At 38.9% G+C, this 24,102-nt stretch overlaps 1 protein-coding gene across 1 annotated transcript in view; it reads right to left on the bottom strand.

The window, feature by feature from the left end:
- cnksr2a (connector enhancer of kinase suppressor of Ras 2a) overlaps nucleotides 1–24,102 on the bottom strand; it is a 136,253-nt gene that overhangs the window by 23,258 nt on the left and 88,893 nt on the right. The window contains exons 13-14 of the mRNA XM_055150962.1: nucleotides 17,167–17,381; nucleotides 9,510–9,570 (exon numbers count right to left, since the gene is read on the bottom strand). Coding sequence (XP_055006937.1) covers nucleotides 9,510–9,570; nucleotides 17,167–17,381 — 276 coding nt within the window. The remainder of the gene's footprint in view (nucleotides 1–9,509; nucleotides 9,571–17,166; nucleotides 17,382–24,102) is intronic.

The raw sequence follows: 24,102 nt of genomic DNA, 5'->3' as shown, positions 1-24,102 counted from the left end.
TGAGACGTGTTAAATACAAATAGCTTTTCCTGTCTGCACCAAAAACCCCGGAACATTTCTCACTGCAGACTCATTACAGATTACACAGAGGGCCTGGCTCACACAAACATTAATCAAGAATTTTAATCAAAAGTGTTACAAGTTTAGAAAGAAAGGAAATCCAGTAATTCATTTAGTTAAAAAATGTGATGTATTCAGTTTTGGCAAAAGATAAAATCAGTTGCAAGTATTCTTTTTTTATTTTATCACTTAAAATTCTGAAAAAAATTCTCAGGCCTTGGGGGTTATTGAAGAAAAGAGTTTATTTTATTGCTCAGCTGCTGATAAGACTAAAATATTCAAGGGGGTATTGACGGATGGAAAATAGACTAGACTGGTATAACTCATTGCAACAACCACAGGTGAATTCAGACACCATTTGAAGAAGACATTGATGGACTGGTGCAGGATTGATTCTGTGTATGACTATTAAATTAAAACAGATAACTGCAAAAAGGGAAAAAAAAAAAAAACATAACTAAATCCACCATCATTCACAGATATTTACATTTTAACACATCACAAAACAAGTTGACTGTGTGTGCCAATTTACTTTCTGCTTTCCTTCATTTCAGTGAGGAGACTTAACTATAAAACCCCAAGATGTACTGTGTAACTTTTCTGCTTGTCTCCATAGAGATGATATTGCTTTGACAGAAATGTTCCTCATATGGCATTAAACAGATTCATCTTCTAACTTAGCCTGATGCTGTTTGTTTCCATTCCTGTCAAAGCAATGACATCTCCATGGAGACACAGTGATCCTAGTGATCTGTGATAGTGATCTGGTTGTCTCCACAGAGATGCTTCTGTTTTGATGGAAATGTTCCACAGTATGACATTAGACTGATCTATCTTATAACGTAGACTGCTTGCTTGTGTAACAAAACAATGGCATCTCCTAGAGACATTTCCTCCACCATAAAGACCCCAATCTTTAAAGGTGCACTATGTAACTTTTTTGTTTAAGGTAGTACTACATAGTGTTATAGTCAAGACCATACTAAATGAGACCAAGACTTGTCCGAGACCACAGGGTCCTGAGACCGAGACAAGACCAAGACCTCTGAGGATCGAGACTGAGACAAGACCATGACCATGACCCATCGAGACCAAATTAAGATTGTTGTAATTTCCTATATTTATTTGCATTTTACAGTTATTTTTGCAGCTATATATCAATGTTTCTTATAAATCTATCTCCATTTTATCTGATTAATGTTCGTTTATGCTTAAAATAGGCCAAGCAAACTGTAGTGTACTAAAACACTCACCCAAAGTTTGAGAGCCACTTCTTTAATCCCACTTCCATTGGCACTTTACAGAAAACAACTTCAAAGTGAATCAAGTGTTTTTTTTTTTCAAGTTCATGACATTTACAGTTACATGATCTTACTGGTTTTGCAGTGATATTTAGCAGCCTCTGCACATTTACAGGCCGTAATGAAATATGATTATAATGGAATACTTGTCAAGTGTCAGACCTTGAGTCTGAGAGACAAGACCGAGTCCAAGCGCCATCAAGACCAAGACAAGACCAAGACAAGACCGAGTTCAAGCGCAATCAAGATCGAGACAAGACCGAGTCCAAGCATCATCAAGACCGAGACCAAGCGCCATCAAGATCGAGACAAGACCGAGACCAAGCGCCATCAAGATCGAGACAAGACTGAGACAAGACCAAGTCCAAGCACCATCAAGACCGAGACAAGACCAAGCGCTATCAAGACCGAGACAAGGCCGAGACAAGACCGAGACCAAGCACCATCAAGACCGAGAGAAGACCAAGACAAGACCGAGACAAGACCGAGTCCAAGCGCAATCAAGACCGAGACAAGACCGAGACCAAAAGCCATCAAGACCGAGACAAGACCGAGACCAAATGCGCTCGTGTCCAAGACGAGATCAAGACCGTAAAAAAAATCAAATACTACGACACTACTACCACATGCTTGTCTCCATAGAAATGCTATTGTTTGATGGCTCCATAGTCAGGTATTAAACCAATCTCTCTTGTAATTTGGCCCGATACTGCTTCTTTTTATATCCATATCAAAGCAACATCTCCATGGAGACGTACCCTCCATTAGAAAGCTACACAGTGCCCGTTTAATCCTAAGAGCTATGTACCTACTATACCTTCTCTTGTAATTGAACAAGCCTGATATAATTACGAGCACCTTATCTCAGTATCACAGCGATTCTCAGACCCTGGTGGTAATTAGCTGTAAACAAACAATGGTGTGATCCAATGGTGCAGATGGGGCCAGGGCTTTGAGTTTCACACAGAGGCAGATGGCGAACGCAGAGTCCAACATGCTTATCCGCGTCAGTGAGGAGAAAAAAATAAAGTTTGGTCAAAAAGCCACACAAAGTTAGAATGAGACAGGCATCTGAGTGGATTGGAGCTAGAAAACTCAGTATTTTTGTAATTTGGGAGAGAGACAGTGCTGTTTCGGTACTAAAGCTGTCGTGCGTAGCTGGTAGTGTTAGTTTAAAGCAAATAGGTATAGGAGGGATAACATTGTGCAAGTAGTAGTTATAGTATAGTATCCAATTATTTAATATTCGTTTGTAGTGGGTAGAACAAGTACCATATTTTTCAGACTACAAGGCACACTTAAAATCCTTTAATTTTCTCAAAAATCTACAATGGTTCTTATAATCTGGTGTGCCTTATGTATTAATTCTGGTTGTACGTACTGATTTCGAACCGATTTTATGTGGTGCACAGCGCTAAAAAATCTGTCAAAATCACAGTTTTGTTTCTGTAAAACGTAAACAAATGTGCACAAAGCTGCATTAAGCACATTATTACTCAGTGTATATTTGAGTCCTCCTCGCAGGAAATAAAAATCCAAATTTTAATTATCCACCCACATTCATATTCATAATACACTTTCACCAAGACAGAGAGGCAACGCGGGGCGAATTACACCATGATCTGCCAATGGATCGTGTATGCCTGCGCTAAGGGATCAGTCTCAAGTGTTGTTTTGGTTAATGTGCATTATAATTCCGAGGTGCCTTATGTATGAAAATAGATGCGATAATTCAACGTTATTGATATTGCACCTGATAATCTGAAGCGTCTTATAGTCCAAAAAATATGGTAGGCTAATACAGTATTTCTGCTCTTGTTATGGACATTATTACACTTCATGACAGGGTGTCCAAACTTTTTTCACCAAGAGCCAAATATTGAAACAAATTTGAAGCAGGTAATCAATACCTTGGATCATTCAGATGAAAGTATTTTACATTTAGACTGACTCACACTCTTAAAAAGGCTTGAAACGATAATTTTAGGTTTGTGTAACAATGCCTTGCAGTGTAGTAGCAGCAATATAGAGGTAGAATTAGTTAAATTTCCTGTAGAAATGGCCTATGAAGAGTATTATCAAGCATTTGTAATTCATGGATAATAATAGTAGTAAGAGTAGGAGTTCAAGGATTTTAGGCATAATGTTTCCTTCCTAATTTTAAGGATTTTGCAAAGACCTTTCCCAATTCAACAGACAGATTTTGATTTGAATATTCTTATTGCTTTCTTCAAATCATACCTGAGGAAAGAAGTCACATTCTGCATAATAGTATTTTCAGCACATCTATTTTATGCGTCTAGTATATTTTGACGGTTCACAAACCATAAAACTGCTGTGAACTCCTCTGAACCGCACTGGTATATGATAATTTATTTAAAAAATTATCTTGGTAAATATAGTAATTGCAAGACTTTCTGTCCTCTGGTGTATAATCATGCAAATCTGGAGGTGGGACAGGCTTGTAAAATGCTAATATGTTCTCATTCTACACACAAAGAATGCCTTATTTTGGACCAGAATTTCACGAAATTGTAAAATTGGAGCGTAACAACTGGATTAGCACCTGCTGTACTTTGGCAGATCTGAAAAATATGTGACAGTGACAGAGAATGAGTCAGACTCTCCCTGACAGACAGAGATGGAGAAATGTCACTAATTAGCAATGTTATAGTGAATTCTCATTAATTTAAATGTCAAACCAAACAAAAGGACAGGGTCTGGGGCGAGGCAACCTTTATAATAACTATACCATTATAATTAGTGTTGATAAAGCATGATAAAAGACATAATTTATAATGAACAAATAGCTGAAAGAGAAAAACACTTCTATGGGGTATTAACTGCTAATACAAAACATTTAGATTACTATTTTACCTTTTATTGTTTTGAAAATGTTATATTTACAGTGTATTAACATGTTTTTTGACGCTCTAAGTCACCCCTCCCTTTGCTCTCCACGCTAAGTCACTCCACCTTCAGAGCGCTATGACATTACAACCAGTTTGCGTTCAGCTCATGAAAAAACTGCATTTTATAGTGTATTGTTTTGAATCATGCTTTTTGTAGAACATTTTCGTGTGGGATCATGAATGACGTTGGCTTGTGGGCTGAGTATTGTGCAGATTCTTACAGCTAACCATGAGCAGGGATCGAATAGGTCCCGGGAGAGATTACTACATTACTCAAACACGCATGGATGACATATAAAACCTCTTTAGGCATGTTTTTGATGAGGGAACAGCATTAAAACTAGGGATGGGCATTCAATAAAATTTTCTTAATCAATCGTCGGGAGAATTAACGGTTGATTTTCGATTAATCATTCATGTTTTTATATTAAAATTATAATCATTATTATTACTATTATTAATCAGCATAAATAAACTCAACTTTACAACATATAAACCATAACCACTCTAGAGCCACATCAGCCAATTTGACATTTTAATGTGTTTAATGCAGCTTTGCGCAAGTCTTACAGAAACGAAACTTAAAACCGCATGGCTAATTTGCATAAACTAAGTGAAGAAAAAAACAGCTCTTGTGCGCTGATGCGGTTCAACTTCTGTTGGACTAAAGGACTCGGCTAGGGAATATACGTGTTCTTTCTGTGACAAAGGGATGTTGATGCTGAAGGTGAGTCTGTTCTTTGCATATGTTGCATTGGAGATGATTCATGTTTTCAAATATCAGACGTGTGCAGGTTTAGCACGTGCATGTATATGGGATACTGCATATGCATGCACCATGACAAAACCAGGATACTGATGTGCATGTAAATGCACTCATTGAGTGGTACAGTGATCTCAAAGGAGGTGTGCCAGAGCCGAAACATGGGACTGTGAGGCTGCAACTCCAGTGTTTGGCTGTCACACGCAGACTCATCTCCTTACGCTATGCTACACACAGCAACCTACATTCAGTTTGTTGATTAAAAATGAACATGATCGACGAAAGTCTTAATGATCATTATTGATTAATCGACTAATCATGCCCATCCCTAATCATAACATGGTAGAAAGCGCCAAGATATCAATTTTGCACCCACTCTTTAATATATCTAACCCCTAAGATCTTAACCTTAAGTACTGAAGACTGAATCATTCTTAATAAATAATTTGTTCATTATGAATTAAGACTTTGCGCATTCCTTATTCAGGCTAACAGTACAGTAATTATAAAGTTTAACTGTAAGCAACTCTCACAACCAAAAGAGCCACTGAACGAAGAGAACAGTGAGAGGAAAATGTGAATCGGCAAAACAATAACATTTTAAAATCAAATATTGAAAAACTGTGTTTCATTTCATAGACTAAACCATGTATATGTTGATTGAAATGCACTGTGCTGTATAACGTGTATTAATTTGAACATTCTGGTGATTATTCATTAAACTTGTTTATTGCAGGAAAAAGTAAGCAGTAAAAAAAGGTACTACTAATAAAAAAATACACAGAATAAGATACACAGACCCCAAAAGGCTCCGTGTTTCTTATTCTACTCTTCATTTCACTTCACTCAGCCCATCTGAATAATTTGTTAGAAAATGCTGCTGCCGTACAAGAATCCGAGTGCTACAACAGCGCACAGAAGAATGATAGTGTTTGAGTCAACAAATGAACAGAGAAATAATGTCCCTTTGCCCTGAATGTGGTTACCATAGAAACAGGCAGTGTCAAGTCAACAGCTGTCGTCAACATTAAAAAGATGAATGCTGTTTTTGTGGTTTGAAATTGGAAAAAAAAGCAAGCTATAAAAATGCGTTTAGAGCAATTACATGAAGGAACTCATCCAAAATTTTAACTTTGAACTATTTTAATTTAAGTTAGGCTCGAAGTTTGGACTTTGTTGCCATAGGAACAAGCAAGCTGTCAATCAAAGTAAGCAGTGAGGAGTCAGGTGCGCTGTAGACCTCTGTAATCTCTTAGAGTGGACTGAAATAGAAACAATGACACAAAGCAGAGCAACCCAGGTGTTTTCTCATAGTTTTGTCCACATTTCACGACCTTAACTGTCAAATAAATCCGAAAATAACCACACACACACACAAAAAAGAAATCAATTTAAAAATACTATCACAGAAATGTAAGCCGAGGTCTACGCTTGTGTATTGGCAAGATGCTCATATCTATTTTAAACTTTCACAAGATCCAATAAAAATGCATTGTGTATAAGAATAAATTGTTTTTTTGGAGAAAGACGGTAAGAAAGCAGCTAAAACAACTACATTTCAATAGTAGCCATACATAATGAATTTAGACTGCAGTCTGAAGTGACCCAAATCAGAGTTTTTCGCCCCTATGTGACCTGTATCTGATCTTTTAATGACAGTCTGAACGACACAGAGCCGATTTTTTCAAATGCGACAAAGGCCACTTGGATATGTGCTCTTAAAATCGAAACATATTCGATCTTTTGACATGCGACTTCGATTTGAACACCCAGGTCGCATTCATCCGACCTACACGTCAGGCTCGGAGTCTAGTCAATGGAGGGAAAGTGAGGTTAGTGAGTTTATTAATATTTGGGGGGATCGCTGTATTGAGGCCAAATCTGGAGGGGCGAATCAGGGGAACCAGGCCTTTTTAGAAATGACTGACAAAGAACTGATCAAGCGCGGCTACAGGTGGTCCTCGATCCAGTACCACTGAATAAAAAAGAGCCTGAGAACCAAATACAAGGAGGCTCCACACTCAAACAAACGAAGCGGCCGTGGACATGTATCCTGTCCATTTTAGGAAGAATTGGATTGTATTTTGGGAGACAAGCCCAGCGTTTAGGATACTTCCTTAAACACTGAGCTCGCTGTTCTCCAATGCGCATGTGGGACACTTTTGAGGCATTTAGAGTTCACAGTGGTGATCACATACAAATCACATTTAATTGGAAATGTAAATGACCTCGCAAAAAAAAAAATCAGATTTCACAAAAAATACGAAGTGAGCAATAAGCCCTACAGTCTGAACGTAGCCTATCAACTTGTCTCCATGAAGATGTTATAGTTTTGTACACACTGTATAGTATTAAAGTTATCTATCTCCATGGAGACAAGCAGATGGGGTCGTCAAGCCAAGTTACAGGTCAGATCTGTGGAGAGGCAAGCCCGCTCATAAAGAGAATGCATGTTTTTCAAGGTATTTTGAGACATAAACACTCCTGTAATTCAATAAAGGTAGTTGGACACGTTTAAAAGAAAGGAAAAGCCATAACATTTCAACGGATATCTGCAGACGGTGGACCCCCTACCAGAAAAGTTACCTAGTGCAAATATGGAATAAAAGTAAATTCTGTCATGTGCCTCACAGTAACAGTTTTTACTTATTTTTCGCTTCGCCGACATAAGTACAGATGAAGATGCTATACTCCACAGGATCCGATTTTGAATTTTTATCAAGGGTAGTTTGCTTCCAGTGACACAGCCCGTTTCATACATTATTGCTTTCCCATTTTCCTCAAATTATTGGGAAAATTGAGGCGGTAAATGAGCCTAACAGGAAAAACGGTTTGAGAAAATGCGGCAGCTGTTGTTACAAACATTTTCACACTCTGCTCATTAGCCCAATGTGCTTCTGCAGAGACCGATGTGATGAGTGAGTGACCACAAGAAATACGCTCTGCTAAAAAGTACGCTCGCTAAAAATACTTGAATTTACACTCACACATTTTTAGAACAGTTTGAACTATAGTTTTGATTTACATAGTTGTAATTTAAAGTTTTATGATTGTGATTACAGTTTCAGTATATATTTTTGTATGCTGCTGCTGTGTCGTTGGGCAAAAACACTCCAGCAAGATTGTAGATTCACACTGGCTAAAAAATTCTTGTTATGAGCAATTTGTACTAGTTTTTATTTATTTAGTAGTAATGTAATGGTTCATGATTGTAACTAGTTTCAATATATATCTTGGATGATGATGTCGTGTCATTATGCAAGACACTTCAGCCAGATTAATCCATGTATCATTTGTTCATTTGTTTTTTTAATATAAAACCAAAAATAAGAAAATGAAAAAACAACTATTTTCTTCATTATTTGTCTTCTAAACCAAAATGAAAAAACAGATAATGATTTGTTTTTTCAGTTTTCGATTTTGTGTTTAAATGAATAAAGGAAAAAACGGATAACGGCCGTTATCGTGACTTAAACTGTGATGCCGGACTTTTGCACTGCATACGGACTGAACCAGGACTGAACCAGGACTGAACCAGGACTAAAACAGGACTAAACCAGGTCTAAACCAGGTCTAAACCATGACTGAGTGTCTGGACAGACTGTCGGGTGATCAGGATTGAGACCGGAACCAGACCAGGACTGAGACCAGGACCGAGCCCAGGATCAGACCAGAACTGAGACCAGGACTTAGACCGGGACCAGGACCAGGACTGAGACCGGGACTGAGACCGCAACCGAGACCGGGACCATACCAGAACTGAGACGGGGACTAAGACTGGGACAGGGACCAAACCGGGACCAGACTGGGACTGACACCGGTTTAGACCTGTTTTAGACCTGTTTTAGTCCTGGTTCAGTCCTGGTCCAGTCCGTATGCGGCGCAAAAGTCCGGCACTGCAGTTTAAGTCATGGAAACGGGAAACGACTGTTATCTGTTTTTTCCATTATTCATTAAAACAAAAAATCAAAACTGAAAAAAACAAATCATTATCCATTTTTTTCATTTTTGTTTTGGAGACAAATAATGAAGAAAATAGTTGTTATTTCATTTTCAAATTTTTGGTTTTATTTTGAAAAATGAATGAACGAATGATACACGAATTCAGATTGTATGAAAGTGACGAGTGAGTGACCACAAGAAATACACACTGTAAAAATAAACACTCACTAAAAATACTTGAATTAAAAATTATCTTCTTTTAAGCTGTTTGAATTAGTTTTGACTAATTTGGTTGTAATGTAACTTTCAGGAATTGTTTTAAGATTTTCAGTATATATTTTGCATGCCTTTGTGTCATTGGGCAAGACACTGAAGCCAGCTTGTAATCATGGCTTCTTACGCTGAATGAGCAGGGTCGCCTCTCCATGGATATCGATAAGTTTAATGTCACACTGCGGAACATTTCAGGCACAACGATCACAACGACTGCAGTGACGGGACCAGTGCTTATAATTACTGTCTTTAGCTTACCTTTATTTTTCTTCCTGCTTTTTGACAGCGATGAGGAGGAGGAAGAGGACTGTTGATACGTCTAAAAACACAGAGAGGAAGAAGAACAAGAAAGAAAGCATGCTGTCAGTGTGAATCAGTGGCCTTTGTGCTGCAAAGGATCATGGGAAATAAAAGTTGACAGATCTCAGGGAGCGGAGCAGTGAGGAGACGAGGAGGAGACACACGGGCACAAAGGAAGCACAGCAGTTCTCATTATCTCGGTCCCACACGCAGTTATACAGAGACACATTTAACACACAGACAGAGACAGAGACAGAGAGAGAGAGAGAGAGGTGAAGGAGGAAGAGGAGGAGGAAGGAAGAAGAGAGAGAGAGAAAGGGAGAGGAGAGGAAAAGTAATGTGAGGGAGGCAGAGGGGACAGAGAGAAAGAGGGGAGAGAGGTGGGTAGAAAGGAGAAGAGAGCGGAAGCTAGAGGGGAGAGAGGAGGAGAGAGAAAAAAGAGGAGCGAAAGGAAGACAAGGGGAGGGAGAAAGAAAGAGAGAGGTAGGTAGAAAGGAGGAGAGAGAGAGGAAGATATGTGGGGAGAGAGGAAGGGGGGGGTAAAGAGAAGGAGGAAGGGAAGAGAGAGAAAAAAAAGAAAAGAAAGGAGAGAGGGAGATGAAAGACAAGGGGAGGGGTAGATAGAGAGAGAGGTAGGTAGAGAGGAAGACAGACAAAGGGGGAGAGAGGAGGGGAGAGAGAGAGGTAAAGAGAGAAGGAGGAAGGGAAGAGAGGGAAAAAAGAGGAAAGAAGGGAGAGAGAGAGATGGAAGACAAGGGGAGGGAGAGACGGGGTAGGTAGAGAGGAAAAAAGAGAGAGAGGAAGATAGAGGGGGAGAGAGGAAGAGGAGAGAGAGAGGGGTAAAGAGAGAAGGAGGAAGGGAAAAGAGAAAAAGAGGAAAAAAGGAGAGAGGGAGATAGAAGACAAGGGGAGGGAGAGATAGAGAGAGAGGTAGGTAGAGAGGAAGACAGACAGAGGGGGAGAGAGGAGGGGGGAGAGAGAGGTAAAGAGAGAAGGAGGAAGGGAAAAGAGAAAAAGAGGAAAAAAGGAGAGAGGGAGATAGAAGACAAGGGGAGATAGAGAGAGAGGTAGGAGAGAAGAAGAGAGAGAGGGGGAGAGAGAGGTAGAGAGAAGAGAAGGGAAAAGAGAAAAAGAGGAAAAAAGGAGAGAGGGAGATAGAAGACAAGGGGAGGGAGGGAGAGAAAAAGAGAGAGGTAGGTAGAAAGGAGGAGAAATAGAGGAAGATAGAGGAGGAGAGAGAGGGTTAAAATAGAAGGAGGAAGGGAAGAGAGAAAGAGAAAAAAGAGGAAAGAAAGGAGAGAGGGAGAATGGAAGACAAGGGGAAGGAGGGAGAGCAAAAGAGAGAAAGATAGGTAGAAAGGAATATAGAGGGGAGAGAGGAGGAAAGAGAGAGAGGGGGTAAAGAGAGAAGGGAAGAGAGGAAGAGAGAGAGAAAAGAGGAAAAAAGGAGAGAGGGAGTTGGAAGAAAAGGGGAGGAAGGAAGAGAGAACGAGAGAGAGGTGGGTAGAGAGGAAGAAAGAGAGAGAGGAAGATAGGGGGGAGAAAAGAGGAGAGAGAGGAAGATAGAGGGGGAAAGAGGAGGAGGAGAAAGAGAGAAGGAGGGAGAGAGGAAGAGAGAGAAAAAGAAGTAAAAAAGGAGAGAGGGAGGTGGAAGACAAGGGGAGGGAGAGCAAAAGAGGGAGAGGTAGGTAGGTGGAAAGGAGAGGAGAGAGAGAGGAAGATAGAGGAGAAAGAGGGGTAAAGAGAGAATGAGGAAGGGAAAAGAGAAAGAGAGAAAAACAGGAAAAAAGGAGAGAGGGAGATGGAAGACAGGGGAGGGAGGGAGAAAGAAAAAAGAGAGAGAGGTAGGTAGACAGGAAGATAGAGGGGAATAGAGGAGGAGAGAGGGGATAAAACGAGAAGGAAAAAGGGAAGAGAGAAAGAGAGAGAAAAGAGGAAAGAAAGGAGAGAGGGAGATGGAAGACAAAGGGAGGGAGGGAGAGAGAAAGTGAGAGAAGTATGTAGAGAGAAGGAGAGAGAGAGGGAGATAGAGGAAGAGGAAGGGGAAGAGAGATGGGGGTAGAGAGAGAAGAAGGAAGGAGAAAGAGGAAGAGAAAGAAAAAAAGAGGAAAGAAAGGGAAGACTTTAGCAACAGTTACAACTCTAAACATGAACTATGGAGATTACGTCTATGGTCCAGGTCATGTAATGTAAACAGCAAGGGATTTGGAAAGTTTGCTAAAACATTTACGGCTTGTTTAAACTTGGGAAAAGTGGACAAAAATGCATATTTGCCACGTTCTTTCACAACTTTCAATTTTGTGAACAGATGCCCTTTCTGTTGCAACAAGACTGGAGTAAAATTGGCTATAAGGAATTATTTATGTTCACAACAAATTCAAGGCGCTCAGTCGAGATCTGAACCTCAAACTATCTGGTCTGAGGTGAGATTTTTTATCCTTTTAACTCAATACGTTGTTTCACATTAATAGAAAATGAGGAGAAGAGACAGTCTAAAATTATCCTCCATAGTCTACTAACAACCTGGTCTATACATAACAAAATCTCACTGTGTTGCTCAATGTATTTTCATGAATAAATAGTTACTATACTGAACAAAAAGAAGATTTAATCATGAAATATCTGCAATAAATGCACATACACTCCATCAATTGTATGAGAGGAATTATTCATATAAAAATATTTGCAATCATAGTTTGTACTACTACATCTATGTTTCAGAAAGTAAAAGAAATAATAATAATAAACTACTCTATAATTCACATTTAAAGGTGCATTGTTTAACTTTTCTGTTGCAGGGTCGGTCAAATGCTTTTACTTTGTCTGGGCATTTTTTAGCTATAAAACCACCGGTAAAGACCTGTGTGACCTCTTGTATAAAACTGTGATTTTATATTTTACTACTTATCTTTCTAGTTTATTTTTACTTGTACATTTACATTTATATAATTATGTATTTGACACCTGACTCTTGCAATCTTTTGCTACTTATTTAGAATTTATTATTACCATTTATATTTTCGATCTTTGTTATTATAATTATTGTAAAGTGTGAGCTACTGTGTCCAAATAAATTCCATTGTGGATCAATAAAATTTGTCTAAGTCTAATTGTAAGTCTAAGTATCGTATTTTCCGCACTATAGGGCGCCCTTAAAAGCCTTTAATTTAATCAAAAAAATGACTGTGCGCCTTATAATCCAGAGCATCTTATATATTAATTTATTCAGGTGTTTTAGCACGACTTTAGTAAACTACAAAGCCACACCACTTGCAGCATTACGGCTCCCGTAGTCAGGAGCATCACGAAGTAATACATACTGTGATTCCTTTTAATGTCAAATTGCACCTGTCAAGAGACACACTTAAAACGCCCACTTTAAACTCAAGGCTATTATAAAGTTAAACTGCGAGTTGCGTGGGAGCAGTGGAACAGAGAAGGCGAATACACATTCAACAAGACAGGGAGACAGCGCCGAGCGACTTACGCCACGATCTGCCAGTGGATCGTGGACGCCTGGGCTATGGATCAGTATCAACCGTGATCCGAGCTTTCACCAAGACCAGAATCATCACTGAACTGTCAGGGAACAGTAACCACACTGACTCGGATAATGACAAGAGGGATGCGGGATGCCGAACAATCATGAGTTATTGTGAATACGCTAACAATTTAACGCTCTCAGACAGTATTTTCTTTTACATGTTACAATTGAACAAAGTTGAGAGTTATTGAGAACGTGTTAAATAAAGTTTGACTGACTTATCTAACTGTTGTGTTTCATTTAATGCACCTTATAATCCGATGAGATGTGCAAAAAGTTTAAAATAGACCATTCAATGACAGTGCGAATTGTAATCCAGTGCGCCCTATAGTGCGGAAAATACGGTAACTGAATAAATGTAAGGAGGAGCTGTTTCGTGTCATATTGTGAAGCAGATAAGCAAAACAATGACATATCCATAAAAACAAGAAGGTGATGGACCACAGTCAAAAAGTTACACAACGCACCTTTAATACAAACTTTGCCAACTCAAATTAAGTGTAATCATCATACAAGCTCCATAGCACATTAAAACATCATCTATACCCACACAGACATAAGTACCAGTGAGTGCGTATATATACAAGAGTTGAATGCAGGTTAGTAAACACTGCTGTTCTAGTGTAATAGCCTGCACCTGTACATGGGGCTAGGAGCACGACAGCGCAGATGGGAAAACCAACATTAACAAACATCTGGCTGGCTCTGCTCCATCGCGGGGTGTTAAGCAATATCTTCATCCTATCATTATAAAACACACTGTCTTATCTGCGGCGCATATAAAAGCAGCTATAGGTGCATTATAGCTTTGAAGTCTGCAATATAAAGGCAACGAATGCTTTCTGAATCTTGCCTACTAAACAGAATACATTTAAAATAGTTCAGATGGAGTTTAGATTGCAGATACTTTACTGCAGTGGTTATCAAACTGTGGTACATGTACTTTGGGTTGATCTTATGTTAATGGCCTATTACATTATTTTCTGATCATGTTGTTTCTTCATCAAAAACATACCTGGAGTTGTATTTTGTTTCATTCACACATGTTTAACACACAAACCCTAGATATAAAGGCAGAGTTCTTGCCTCAAACTGAAAAAGAAAAATCTGTTCCACCAGTACAGAAAGTGCTCCACTGGGTTTTAAACTCCATACACCTTCACTAGAATCATTTGGATTATTTCAGATGTGGAATTGCCAATCTCTACTGAATTAAAGGTAAGAAGTAGCTGTTATCCAGAAAATACCATATTTTTTGGACTATAAGGCACAGTTAAAATCCTTTAAGTATCTCAAAGAATGTAATAATTCCGGTTGTGCTTACTGACCATGAACCGATTTTATGTGGTACGCGGCGTGCAAAAATCTGTCCGAATGTAATTTTAGTACAACTTTAGTAAGCTATAAAGCCGCACCTCTTGATGGATTGTCAGAGCATTATGGTTACCATAGTAAGGAGCCTTGCGGAGTCACGTCCTTTAGTCCAACAGAAGCTGACTGCATCAGCGCACAAGGAGTAAGCTGTTTTTTCAGCTGTTACAGTTTATGCAAATTAGCCATGTGATTTTAAGTTTCGTTTCTGTAAAACATAAACAAATGTGCGCAAAGCTGCATTAAACACATTATTACTCAATGTATATTTGAGACCTCCTCATAGGAAATAAAAATCCAAATTTAAATTTTCCACCCACATTCACATTCATAATACACATTCACCAAGACAGGAAATCAACGCTGGGCGAATTACACCACAATCTGCCAATGGATTGTGGATGCCTGGGCTAAGGGATCAGTCTCAAGTGTCGTCCGTTTGTTTTGCGTAATGCGCCTTATAATCCGGTGCGGCTTATGTATGAAAATAGATGAGAGAATTCAACATTATTGATATTGAACCTTATAATCCAGTGTGCTTTATAGTCTGAAAAATATGGTATTACAAGGTGGAACAGATAAATTTGAGCTTTGAAGATGTAGACAGACTAATAATAGGATTTCTCAGGCATGTGTGAATGAAACAAAACAGCTCCATGTATGTTTTTTGATGATGTAAGAATATTATAACAGGGTTTAATGCTCTCAAGAGTCAATTTTGCATAATATAGGACCTTTAATGTTTGTCCGTTAGTCGTCACATTCACACCTGACCTCTCTGAGCAGGTCACATGGGTCGACAGTGTTTCACATATGAGAGATCTGGAGCGCTGCCATGTTCTGCCCTGAGCTCCACATGGGCCTGGAAACACCCCACTGCAGCCATCTGCCCTCACTGCTCCTCACAGCACCTCACAGCGCCAGAGGACCGTAAATACTGTCTCACTTTGGGTTAGAGAGAACGGTCAACACGCACAGGGTCAAGGAAAACTGAGCTGATGGGCACGTGTCAACTACTTAAAGTGGAACTCTACACTAAATCTTCTTTTTTGTCACGACCAAACTGTGTGTATGGTGTTTTAATAGCATCATCTACTGTTCATAGTCATTTTTTGTCACCTTTAGAGCAAAGTAGGTAAATTTGCAGCTTTCTGGTCAAAAACACCTAAATTTAAGTTTGTGTTTGTGCCTTCAGTGGCCTTTGCAGTTTCAAGTAGTTGGTGACATCACAAATGACTGCCTGGATTACAAACATCTGGCTTTGTTAGACCAATCACACTGTTTGTTATACTTCCAGCCCCTGCCCTTCCTTCTCTCTCACTCTCTTCTTTATTCCTCCAGGTACTGCCCAGTTTAGCAGCTCTATTTGAAATAAGGTTGTGGGCGGAGTTTAGGTGTTTCGTCTCATTTTAAAAGGTGCATATCGCCAGTTTCATTGCATAAATTTAGTTCAGTTGTGTCATTTTGCTCTCCAGACCCTGCTGCTTCTGTAGCTGTCATTAGACCGTGTATCATTCGTTCATTTGTTGTTTTTTTTTAATATAAAACCAAACATAAGAACATGAAAAAACAACTATTTTGTTCATTATTTGTCTCCAAAACCAAAATGAAAAAACTGATAACAATTCATTTTTACAGTTTTCAATTTTGTGCCGGACTTTTACGCCACATACAGACTGAACCAGGACTGAATCAGGACTAAACAGGACTAAACTGTTTTCAGTCCTGGTCTGGTCCCAGTCTCAGTCCTGGTCTGTTCCTGGTCTCAGTCCCGGTCTCAATCACGGTCTGGTCCTGGTCTGGTCCTGGTCTGCTCCTGGCCTCAGTCCTGTTCTCAGTCTCAGTTTCAGTCCTGGTCCTGTTCCTGGTCTCAGTCCTGGTCTATGTTCTGGTCTGGTCCCGGTCTCAGTTCTGGTCTGGTCCCGAACTCAGCCCTGGTCTGGTCCCAGTCTCAGTTCTGGTCTCAGTCCTGGTCTCAGTCCCGGTCTGGTTCAGTCTGGTCTGATCGCAGTTTAAGTCACGGAAACGGGAAAACGTTATCCATTTTTTCCATCATTCAATTAAACATAAAATCGAAAACTGAAAAAAAAAAAAACAAATCATTATCCGTTTTTTCATTTTGGTTTTGGAGACAAATAATGAAGAAAATTGTTGTTTTTTCGTTTTCTTATTTTTGGTTTTATATTGAAAAACCAATGACACACGGATTGCCACTGGCCCTGTCCTCAGTCAATCAGGAGCATTTTTACAGCCAAAAAACACAAACTGTCTGATTCATCTTATTGACACAGGCATCTCATTTTTAGATTTTTGTGAAAACCTTGAAAAATTACTTGGGCAATTATGCTGTGAGGCTAACAATGTGTCACCTATACTCTTAGTTTAAATAAGAAACTACAATATTCACAACTGAGCCTGGGCTGCTAATGCTTTAACCTGCAGAGAGAGGACACATATATATATATATTTTTTTTTTTTTTTCTGAAGAATTCACTCGCTGTGCAGAAGAGACTGCTTAATGATTGGCTTCAGGTGCTGGGGTTTTTGTAGTGAGGATTCAGATCAGAGAGAGACTTTTTAGGTTTAAGCCAGCTGGATTTTAGCACTGAAACTGCCAAACCAAATGAGAAACACTTGAAGCTCTTTCTACTTTTTGATCGATAACTGTCTTGAAAACCAAAACAGATAATCAACACGTACATGATAGAGTGATGCTGGGTCTCGCGGTGGGGAATCCCTCTGATTGGATTGGAGGACGTAGTGGGAGGGGCTTTGGCTGTGATGACTCCGCCTCTTTGCCCGTTTTGCCGTGTCATTGGTCCGTTTCCCTGGACGCGCCGTGTGGGAGGAGTACTCGTCTGACGTGGTTCTTTCGTCTGATCCGGGAAGACCTCCATAACGCATCAGCGAAGCCTCTGTTCAAAAACGTACACAAAATAATACATGTCTATACAGTAAAATAATATATACAGAGTAAAATAATAATGTATGTGTTAATTGAGTGAATAAATAAAGCATGTAGAGTATCTTGACAGGCACTATAAAATAATTATAACATTTCAAGTCACATAATGTTTTACTGAAACTGTAGAAAACGTAAACACAACATATGAATTAGTAAGTCAACTGTGATAATACGGATTGGCTAATTTGTGCAAAAAGGAATATAATTTTAATTGACCTGAATCTTATTACTATAACTTTAGTTTATAATCATTGATCAACCCAGAACTAGCAATATAGTTCACAGCAGCTCAGTAGCACCTAATAAAAACATAGATGGGCAGATAAATCCTGAATGAAATTCAAACTTTGTCAGCAGAAACATAGACAAAAAGATGTTTAAAGGTGCACTATGTAACTTTTTGGTTGTGGGCCTGTCATCTGCTTGTTTCTATGGATATGTCATCTACTTCAAATTTTTCACTGTATGACATTAAACAGCTTTACCTTACGTTTATTAAATTACAGGTGGTTTTATAGCTCATAAATATCTACAGAAACACATTCCCCTCCCCTCTTCACAGATATGATCTGTAACTTGGCTTGGTTTGAGCTCCATGATGATAGAAAGTAGGGATGTAACAATAACCGAAATATTGTGATATCGTATCATCAAAAGTCTCACAATAATATATCGAATTACAAGTTCCTTTGCTTAAATGCACAGGAACTACATTTCCCATGATTCATTTCAGTGCAGACAATACGAAGAGATATGTTTTTTACTTGAATTCTTGGGATTATGATGGTAATAATTCACACCAAAACCTTGTCAAGGTATTTTAAAAGCAAAAAAAGTGTCCCATCTACAATTATATATGCCTCTTCAAAATATTGCAATAATAATAATCGTACCGTGACATGCATATTGTGATAATATCGTACCAAGAGATGTGGATATCGTTACATCCCTAATAGAAAGGTTTAATACCATCCTGTGAAATATTCCAGGTAAAGCAATAATATCTCAATGGAGAAAAGTATTTCACGGACCCTCCACCAGAAAAGTTACTCAATGCACCTTTAAAAGTTAACCATTCATCCTCTTAATAAAAATTATAAAAGAAAATAAAAAAAGAGGGCGGCATGTGTGACCTTTGGGTTGTACGGAGCATTTCAAACATGCTTAGTCCAGTTTGTTCTTGGCGGGTTTGTGCTTTGATCCAGGTTAATGACAGCCACATTATGAAAATAAATCCACAAAGGCCAGGGCTCCGAGAGGTGTGACGGCCATGCACCCGAGCAGTTTAAAGCAGCAGATGTCGACCTTTAACTAATCACGGTCTGAGCAAATGAACTGAGAGAAGAACCAGGAAAATCCACTCACGGACTAATGGATGACATTTATTGAAATTAGGATTACGTGTTAAATCTATTACGACCAGAACACAGTGTGAAAGGGTCAGCAGCTCTTCACCCATGTCAATTTAGTCTGAAAAGTCAGTTCAGTCTGTTTAAAGTAATTAGCTACATTAACATTCAATAAGATCTTTTTATAATTGAAATGATGCATACTGTCTACAAAGTTTTTCTGCACTTTTCAATACCAGTGAATTCAAAACCTCAAAGCCTTTATAACTTAAAAGTAAATGTTGACTTGAAATTATGTAATTATGCCATACTCCATTAGGTAAGGCCATGAACGGGCTCTGTTCATACTAGATCTGAACAATGTGGGGAAAGTAACTATTTGCAGTTTTTACAGACAAGCACTGGGATTTTAGTTTTTTAAATTTGTCTTTAAATAACTGAATTCTGTTCAAACATCAAAAAGAATTGGCAGAAAGACTAAAAAGTATGTATTTCAGAAAATGTTTTTTGCTGATCTAAACATCAATATGATGAGCACTGGTTATGCAATATAAAACAGGATATTTTGTTAGATGCAGCCTTTGTGATTTGCTCATTGAGTTGTTTCAGATGCATTTTCGATTCATTTGCGGTCAATATTGCCCACTTTTATGTTTGTACTGGTTTCATTCTGGTTTGGCCCAGAGTAGGCCTGATCTAAACCTGGTTTATTTCTGGTCTAATCCAGGTTTAGTTCTAGGATTAGGATTAATTTTTGATGTGGTGGCAGGTATTTCATAGCCAGGCTGGTGCCACCTAGCGCCTCCACTCAATTTCATTTCTCTCCAGTGACAAAGTCAGGAATCGGAATACACTAGATAGTTAGCAAGAACCCCGGATGTTGTAAACCGTGCACAGGCCAATCAGCGAAGAGCTGCGAAACAGTAAACAAAGTGGTCGAGATGGTTGTAAACAAAGCCATACATTCTGTGTTGGCAACGATTCCTGAGGTCGAGGATTTAAAGTCGGAACAAAGAGAATGTTTGGTGAATTTTATCAAGGGGAAAGACGTTATTGTCCTTCTTCCTATGGGATTTGGGAAAAGCTTAATACACCTAATACACCAGTTACCCCCGTTAGAGGTGCATTATACGTCATGACCAAGTAGCGGCGATTGGTTAAATAAAAAAGTACTCGCCTACTGTGGAGCAAATGATTCCTAATACTGCGAATCAGGCTATGGTATTTCACGTTATGAGGACTAAAATCTACACACTAAATGCACGGGGACCTGCCTCATATATGCAGAAAAAATCAAATCCCCATGACCCAATTGATTTATTATCAGACCAACAACATGATTAAAAGTTGGGTTATAATAATAATCAAATCTAAGGTATAGTTTAGAGTATATAAGACTAATGCATTAAAGTTAGGCAAGTAGTGACTATGGTTAAGGTAATGTCCCCAATTAGCATGGAAACCCAACATGTAAGTACACAAGTGTGAAGAAGATTAATTTTCTGCATTTCACACATCTATCCACTGCAGGCAGGAGAAGAGGGAGACCACTGAGTAGCGTCTGGATAGTCTGTTTTAAAGATCTTGAGCCAAGATCCTGGTCAGGGCCAAGCTGTGGACTAAAGTCTGTGCAGTAAATGTTTTTAGTGTGAAGACAAATTAGAAACTAACTCATTGAAGCACAAGGGAGCATGCTAAATGAAGAGTCTGAGTATCCAAACGATTATTTAAAGCCTTCAGTTAAAATTTTACATGGTGGAGAGCTAAAACTTATCTTCTTTTTATGGAAGAATCAGGTTTATGCTTTCTGGTCAGAGTTTCAGAATGATGAGAAATTAGGACCATTGCAATAGTGATTAACAATTAAAAACTGAAACCCATGAATACGTGTTACGACCCAGCTCGCTAAGATCAGGGAAGTAACAAAAAATACAAGGTGGAAAATGGTATAAATTAAGTCATGTTTAATTAACAGGGATGATAAATGGTGAATTAACAAAATATGCAAAAATATGTACATAAAATAACCTAAACTGAGAAGCAAAATCTAAGCAAAATATAACAAGTTTTGTGCCAAAATGAGTTATAAAGGAACTAATACAAAACTAAATACATAAGTGTCCCAAAGTAAAACCACATAAACCCACAAACAGAATCAAGTGACAAAACAAAAGGGCACAAAACAGAACTAAACAGAACTAAACTAAACAGGTGTCTTGACACAAACAAAGTCAGACATGTACCAGTACAAACAAAGTGCTGACATGAAAGAGACACAAACAAACAAAAAATAGCAGACTGGCCACAAAGCCCAGCAGTGCCAAACAGGTGCTGGCAATCTCTTTAAATAGTGGGAGGTGGCTGCAGGTGAGGTGTGCAAAGGTGAGCCCCACCAATCACAGACCAGGACTCCCACAACAGGAATCACCCTGTGTTCGATTATCCTTCCGAATCGGTTTTCCGAGGAAGCTGCCTAGCCACACGTGTGGCATGCCCCTTTTCCTGGGACCGACCGACTTGGAATTCGGTGGCAGAAAAAGTAGACAGAGCGAGGATTCTGAGATAGAAGCCAAGCTGGCTATGCCCACCATGATGTGTAAATATGAACTGTTTTCATTGTTTGGACACTTTGGTGGTTTAAATTACAATTTCAGTCACTTGTATCACTGCAATATCTCACCGCGTCCATATCAGTGCCTTTGGGTTTGAAAGTCAGTGTTGTGATGAGGCCAATATTGAACAAATACTTGATTTAACGGACATTAACATCCCTAAGGTTGTAACGGAAGAGAAAACATAACATAAAATGAAGTGCACATTTCTATAATTAAATTAATTAAAGTAGCAGCATTTTCATAAGATGATTGAATAGTCATAATCATAATCCACGTAATCCGACATGCGAAACGTAATAATACTCTTCAAGCTCGGACATGATGTCAAGTGGGAGTCGGAAGGATAATCGAACGCAGGGTCAGGACAACCAGCAAAAGAAATTAAAAACACACAAAAGAAGTCAGAGAACTGGAGGCCTGGGGCTATAACAATGCACTAGATACTCTCAGTAGCTCAGTTGGTAGAGGATTTGTCCACTGATCCAAAAGTTGGCAGTGCGATTACAGCTCCCACAGATGATTGCTGTTGTTGTGTTGGGCAAGACACTTACCCCCTCTCGCCCCAAGAGTTTGACTAAACTAGTGTAGGAGTGTGTGTGTGGATGAACGATTCCTTGATGCAAAGAGCTTTGAGTGCTTTAAAGTGGAAAAGCGCTGTATAAAAATGTGAAAGGAGTGCGGGCAGTATGCCAAAAAATATATTGCAATTTTTAACAGCCTAAACCAGCCTAAATGTTAAGTTAATCAGTATTTATACAGTTTATGCTGCTAAAAAAGAGGGAATAGAAGCCATGTGTTTCTTTCAAGTTCATACTTCACTGTGATTGGTTGAATCCACCTGTCACTCACTCAGAGCATGAATGATATAATTTTTTTCTGAATATTACCTTATAGTCTTAGTTCAAAGTCTTCTCAGCCTTCATACATATTTTTTTTTTCACCCCAGGGGCAAAGGTGTTCAGAATATAAAAGTTTAATATTTGAGATTTTTCTGGTTCAATAGTTTTCCTCGACTTGCACTTTCTGCATTCTTTCCACACAACTTCCTATAACCTTCATCTCTCTCTCTTTCCCTCTCTCTTTCTCTCTCTATTCCCGGGGGATCTAAACTCACAGCCCTCAGCACGACTGTGGCGGCCATCTTGTCATCTACATCGTCCCCTTGTTACTGGGTGGTTGCTAGGTAGCGGCCGGAGGAGAGGGTCGTCATGGCAACTGCGTGAGTTATTCAGGTGCAGGTCAGGAGGATGGATAGTGTTTTTCTTTTCTTTTTAATTGTCGTCCTTTAACTGTCACTCCAGTGCGCCATTCCTTCTCTTGTTTACTGCTCATACTGCAGCACCACTGGACTGAACACAAACATACACAAGATCTGTTTGAGTTTAAAGCACTTTTGAGTGTTGGTAAAGTGTCCCAACTGGGCCAAAATATCAGAATATATAGTGACACATTCATCCTAACAATTCCTATACTTACTTATTTACTAGATTATATATTATATCAGTTTTCCAAGACATTTTACTTTAATTCAAAGCAAACTTTTCAGTCAATTGGGTAAGACTAATCTATTTAGTAAGGGTGTAACTGTAAACAAAAATCACGTTTCGGTACATACCCCAAAACCATTTGCTTGTTGTTTTTTTGCGTGTTTATTAACCAAACAATTTGTTTTAACTTTATACAAATGGGAAAATAAAATAAATGCAAAGTGCTGCTTGATAATACTAATAAGTTAAATAAAATATTCTCAAATAAGAAACAAATGTATGAAGTATTATAAAAAATAAACTCAATCTTTTACTCAATCTTCATATTTTTGGCCGGGGGGTGGGAGGCAGGGGAGATTCCGTGTCGGCAAAAGGTGAAAGTGAGGACTGGGCGCGATGACCTCAGTTTTGCAAGGATTCACGTGGTTTGGAGGGATGTAGTCAAGGCGGTGGGCAATTGTTGTCAAGGTGGCCGCCCTAACTATAAGCTCTGCAGGAAACACTAAAACACAATCACGGAGCTGAGCCTTCTGTGTAGCTGCACATGTTGTGGCAGAATGTAAACACACACAAATTGTGCAAACTCACTCTTGCACAGCCCTGCACCGAACCAAATGTCCTGTACTGAAACGGTTCAGCACGAATACACGTACCGTTACACCCCTACTATTTAGAATTACATGCAATTTTCTTCCACATTTGCAAAGCTTTTGTTGAACATAAATACCACTATTTTACACTAGTTGTGAAGCAAAATTACAAAAATCATAATGCAAGTAGATGTAAGTATAAACAAATTTTAATAACACTTTTAAATTCAAGTAATTTTAAACCTGTATACGAGTCCCTTTTTGTAAAACACAATCTAACATTGTGCTCATCTCTCAAATTTTCAAAAGTGGAGGGAAAGTTAACAATATCAGAAAATAAAAACATTTAAGATTCTAAATTCAAGTCATTTAAACCAGTTGATACTTTGCAGCTGATATCATCAACATTCCCTGAGGGTGTGAAGCCACTTGAGGCACTGCTCTGTTACCTCACTGAGCTTTATTTTAACACAATCTGACCAGAAAGAACTGACTTTGTTTGAACTACAAAAGGTGAGCTGATCAGTGCTGTTAAACAAGTGTCTCTCACAAGGTCTCACCTTTTTGTTGAAAATTAAACTCCTAAATGGGACCATGAACACTCGTACTGATCACAGGCTCCTGAACGTT

This window comes from Boleophthalmus pectinirostris, unplaced genomic scaffold, assembly GCF_026225935.1.
Source record: "Boleophthalmus pectinirostris isolate CB_2022bp ecotype Guang Dong unplaced genomic scaffold, ASM2622593v1 HiC_scaffold_15, whole genome shotgun sequence".
Lineage (NCBI taxonomy): Eukaryota > Metazoa > Chordata > Actinopteri > Gobiiformes > Gobiidae > Boleophthalmus > Boleophthalmus pectinirostris.
Note: the sequence above shows the minus strand (reverse complement) of the source record. Positions and strands in the feature narration are given on the sequence as shown.